General features: G+C 38.0%; 1 protein-coding gene across 1 annotated transcript in view; it reads right to left on the bottom strand.

Annotated features, from left to right (window-relative positions):
- Nucleotides 1–5,440, bottom strand: part of TRIO (trio Rho guanine nucleotide exchange factor) — a 183,943-nt gene that overhangs the window by 73,869 nt on the left and 104,634 nt on the right. The window contains exon 33 of the mRNA XM_009325001.1: nucleotides 4,783–4,882. Coding sequence (XP_009323276.1) covers nucleotides 4,783–4,882 — 100 coding nt within the window. The remainder of the gene's footprint in view (nucleotides 1–4,782; nucleotides 4,883–5,440) is intronic.

Below are 5,440 nucleotides of genomic sequence, written 5' to 3'. Positions count from 1 at the left end.
AAGAGAACAGCTAAAAAAATTTCTCAATTATTTCAAGCATGAAAATCTTTAATCCCTTTTTAAAATGGAAACAAGTGCACTGTGGGAGGAAAGAAATGGGAGACACACAAAAGTTCTGTCTCAAATAAAGAGTATTTTGCTTTGACCAGGTAGCTGCCCAGACTTGGTTTCTGACTCTGAAAAAAAGGCATATACTCAGAGCCATGTCTGGTTTTTTACTAGCATTTTTTCTACTATTGGGAGCCTTTTCTCTTCTGCGGTCTCAGCTGGCAGAACTAAATACTTGGTTGTCTCCTGCTGCTTCAGTCCTTTTTTCTATTTTCCAAACTACTACACGCAAGCTTAAAGAAGCATGAGAATGAAATACAACTTCACATAGACAGCAGTACAAAGTGTTACCAGCTGGGCACAAAAGAGAATTTGTTAAAAATGAAATACTGCTCCACTGACCACCCAGAGCAGCTAGCATGATTCCTACTATTTAGGATAACACCCTATGACAGCTCTTCTTCTAAAAGCCTCTCATCTTCTCAGCTACCAAAATAGTTTGGATTATTTCACGTTTCTACCAGCTCACTTAATACAAGCATGAAAAGACCTATCAGACCTACATTATTTCCTTCAGCCTCACCGTTTCATTTCCTATGCATTAGATCGAGTTCAAAAGACATTAAAATCAGATCAAGCTCTGAGGCTAGGAACTGTTGAAAGGTGTAATGAATGGGCCAAGTGTCATCTCTTTTATTCATTAGCCACCTAAAATGCTGGCTACACAGCTACAGAAGGTGAATGGAAGGAATGCTATGAAAGGTGAAGAGTGAAATATTTACTAAGAAGGGTACAGTAAGAGCACTCATTCAGAAAACTGGGATGCTTTGAGAGAGTAGAAGTCTCCCTCTCAAAAAATTTTGTATTTCACTCTGGACTCCATTATACCTTCCAATACTTCAGGATGGGTCAGTGCTATGGATGTATTTAGCGTGTCTTGCAATATGAAGATACACCCCACGATATTAAAAACAGGCTGGACAGGGATCTTAAGTTACCTAGTCCATTTCTTTCTCTTCCTCTAGAGCATGATCAACTACATCTATGTGAATCACATTTAACATTTATCCAGACTGTTCTCAAACATCTCCAGTTATGGAGATTCCCCAGCCTTCACAACTGCTCTGCTCTAGGGCTTCACATTTTCATACCCATAAAAAAAAAAAAATCGCAATCTTTTATTAAAAACAAGTCCTTTGATCTCATCCCATCCACTGAAAATATGGGTAAAAGACTGGTCTGTAACTCTGCATAGTAGCTTTTTTACATACTTGAAGACCTGAAGCTCTTCCTCCTGCCTTTTTCTTTAGACTCATTAGTCCCAACTCTTTATCTTGCCTTCTAAGTTATGTTTGGTAGACATCTAATCAGTCTTTTTTTTTTTTTCTTCTTTCCCCTGGAGCTCTTCCAATGGCCCACTAATTTGCTAAAATTCTGTACTCAAAACTGGATGCGGTATCTGATAGAGGCCTTATGAGTGCTGAGTAAAGAATGAGGACTTTGTGTCCTGCAGCTCAGCATCCTTTTTCTACAAGCCAACACAGGGCTGCTTCCCCTCCCTTCATAATTGCATCACACTGTTAAAATAATAAACAGCTTGTGAGCCTCTATAGCTTCTAGATCATCTTCTCAAAAACTGTACAATATTCTCACTGTTTCCATTAGTAGTTAACTATCTCCACCTATTCACATTAGCTCAAACGTGTTCCTATTAAATTGCATGGTATTTTGCCAATTAATTTATTCCATTTGCCAAGACGATTCTGAATTCTAATTCTGCTTTCCAATATAGTTTTCAGATGACATGAAGCTGGGAAGGATGTCAGCTAGGTCATTACTAAAAAGCAACATGCAACAGTGGAGCCAACAATCAAAAGTTACAATTCTAGCACAAAAAGCCAGGGTGGAGAAGAAAAAAGCTAATCATTAAGTTATTCTCTGTTGTTAAGGCATTTCCAATTATGTCATAAAACAGGATGCAAGGAAAGAAGCTCATCTGGACAATACTCAACCACTTACTATCAAGGCTAAGGATTTTTAGCTCTTTCAAAGTATATCTCTGAGGAGGTCAGAAAGAGTATTGATTTGTGGATAAAGGATTTCATTCCTGATATTCTCCCTGTATAACAGCTTAGCACTTCTAACCAAAACATTTATTTTAAAAGAATCAACTGTCTGAACATATTAATGGAGAAAATAGAAGAATGGTTTTACTTGGCTGTTGATTAGTATATGTTTGCTATTTGTTGTCTTTTCTTAATCACAATAGTGGATACACATGAACAGAAAAATGTTCAGCAACAGCATAATAAGTAATACAGTGCTAAACATTTTTAACACTTAATTAACACTATTTTAAATTACTTGATATTTTTAATGTTTCTCAATTTGGAATTACAGCTCAGTTTGGGACATGCTTCAAATTCGACTGAGGAGTTCCACTGCTCCATCTGGCTAACCACATCAACAGCACCTAAAATCCCTAAAACTGTTTCACTCCGTCTCTGCAAGACATTCATACATACTTCAAGCTTCTAGGCTGAGAAAACAAAGTCAATTTTAAACCCCAAATGGACTGCAGCTAATGAATTTTCAAGACACAAAGTGAGAGATTACTTCAGATTCAGCAAGAGTGTTAAGACATCCTACAGATTTCACTGGCCTTCTGCCTGTTACTGTTCCTTAATAATTTTTAATTTGTATTTTTAAACAGATTAAAATTTTTCACTTCTTAATGTATTTGACAAATCAAAACATATAACACAAACATTAAAAAAAGCTATTCTGCTAATTCACACACTTTTAAAAAGTGCACAAACAGTAAATGTCTTCCTTGGACATACAATACATAGCACAAGTAACTTCAGGGAGTCTCCCAGTTTTCAGTTTGTTTTTCTTGTCAAAGAAAAGTCTAACAAAAATTTTATACACTAATGTGAGAACTGAAAACTGCTTTAAAAACAACACTATGCTCACTAACCAACCTCAAAACTTAATTTGTCAGGAAAATATTTAAAAGTGTTCTCCATTCCTCTTTCTTTTAACTTCTAACTCCTGTTGAACAGGTTGTTGGTAAGACTCCTCCTCATGTCAGATTGGAAGACAATCCTGAGGGCATTTCACTTGGCCAACTTGCTTAGCAATTCTCACATGACGCATGAAATATTACAGGAGGGGCAACAGGAGACCATCCGTGCTATTCACCAGTAAATAGTACATCACAAACAACTAAAGAGGGGCAATGGTTGCGCATAGCAGTAATGGATTGCATCACCTCCATTTGAGGTGAAGCACAATCCAGCCAGGCTGCGTGCACACAGCTTGACGTCTCAGCCAACAATCAGGGAAATCCGAGAGAGCATGTCTTTTGGGTGTGATAGATTACCCAAACTCTTAAGAACACATAAAAAATGAACTAAACTGTTTGCTAGTATACACAACGCGTTTTTTGTAAATCACTAAATAGCTAAGTAAGAATGCAAAGAATAAAATAGCAAAATGAGTCAGCCATCAAAAGACACTTTTTTTGCTCTAACCAACCAATTTTTCCCCACAGATATCCTTAGAAGAAATCACCACCAAAAATACAGACCAACTTCAGTACAAATGCACAAGGTCAAAACATAGGCTATTTTTGACAAATACAAGAGCAACCCTAAGCACCTTATACTTCCCTTCTTCTGTCTTCATCTTCTTTACACGGAAAAATTAAAACCATAGAGTTTAAGTGACATGTAAAAATACAGAAAACTAACTCTCTTTTAGATGACGATGGGAATGGTCAAAATATTACTCTGAGAACCTATTCACTTAGCTGCCCTGTAATATACTGATTATTTACCTGCGTAGTTTGAGTGGCTCATCAGAACAATTTTACCCAATGAGGTAACAGGCCAGAAATCCCCAACCATGTTTTGAAGTAATTTGCTATGCCGCTTCTATGTTTTAACTCATTCTTCTGTTTGACAAACTTCTATTATCCATCTCTACCTCCCTCCAAGCTCCTAACACTTCTCGCTTGCCAGAAATCTTCTTTCAATTCCAAAGTAACAGACGCATGTTTCATGTAAGAATTTTTACTCTTTTGATGCCTATCTTTCTTCCACCCATGAGAAACTCTGGCTGTGTTACCCTTATGGGATAACCCAGCCAGAATCTATCGGCAGAGATGGAGGAAAGGAAACACTAGCACTAGTATCACATGATAGTGTTGTGGGTCACTTCTCTTTAGTATGGTGGTTTCCATCAGCTCTCATGCAGAAAGGGAACACTCTTACTCTCTAACCCATGAACATCGGATAGTGTTTTTCCTTCACAAAAGTAACTGCGTGGCAACCACCAACCTCAAGCTAATTCAAAAAGCAGATGGTATGCTTTCAGAAAGGCTGAGACAGATATCAAGAAAAATTCTATGCATGAGTATCAAGTTTTATGGAAAATAAAACTTTCTTTTTAAACTGGGTCAAAGCTTTGAACAATCTGCAGAAGAGAGGGGACCAAAATGGTTTCAGTTTGGAACAAACATAATTCCTTCATGACCTATTAGATTTGAACAACCACCCCTGCTCCCCCTACGGTATCAAGATATTTTCTCTATTGCATACAGCTATTTTTAAGAGATTGAGTATTTCCACGCCTCCTCTCTGAAGGTAGTAAGGACTAATCTTGGGCGCTGTCTCACACTAAGGGATGAATACTTTGCTCTCAGAACAGAGCAACACCTGGGAAACTTACCTTATCGCTGTCTAGCGTGTTCTGTGAGGTTCGTGAGGCAATTGAAATAGTATCAGGTTGGCTGCTACCATCTCCCTGACTGTCCAGGTCCTCGCCGTCTCTGCAAATAATTCAGTTTTCATTACAGTATTAGCACTGTGTTTGTAACACGTTAGTTCCCTAATTGCAGCTCTAAAGAAGGGGCACCTAGACAGTGTGGCAATGGACCCCAGTCAAACTAACTGATGCAAAAATCAAATATTCAGCACTTAACTTTGTTCTACACTTTAAGAGAACAGATTCATTTGCTCAAGGTTTACATCATGTAGAACTAAGGCAACAACCAACCAGCCAGAACTATGGCAAGAAACTTGCACAACCACTTAGCCAAAGCTAGCAAGCAGGCTACTCAGTCACACATTTTAAGCTCCGTGAAAGGAAACCAAGGACCTGAATAACACATGCAGAATTGTAAAAATCTAAAAATGTACAGCTATCCTGTACTATAGTTCCAAATCCCTTCTGTAATGGCTGAATGTACACAAGTCAGGGACTGTTCAGAGCAGAAATCTCAACAAATTCAGCATTGCAGGAAACTGGAAATTAATTGTAAGATAAAGCTGGCCACAGTGACTCTTGGTTTTGCCCGATTCACCAAAAGTCATTAGAAATTCAACAC

This window comes from Pygoscelis adeliae, unplaced genomic scaffold, assembly GCF_000699105.1.
Source record: "Pygoscelis adeliae isolate BGI_AS28 unplaced genomic scaffold, ASM69910v1 Scaffold86, whole genome shotgun sequence".
In the NCBI taxonomy this organism is placed as follows: Eukaryota; Metazoa; Chordata; class Aves; order Sphenisciformes; family Spheniscidae; genus Pygoscelis; species Pygoscelis adeliae.
Note: the sequence above shows the minus strand (reverse complement) of the source record. Positions and strands in the feature narration are given on the sequence as shown.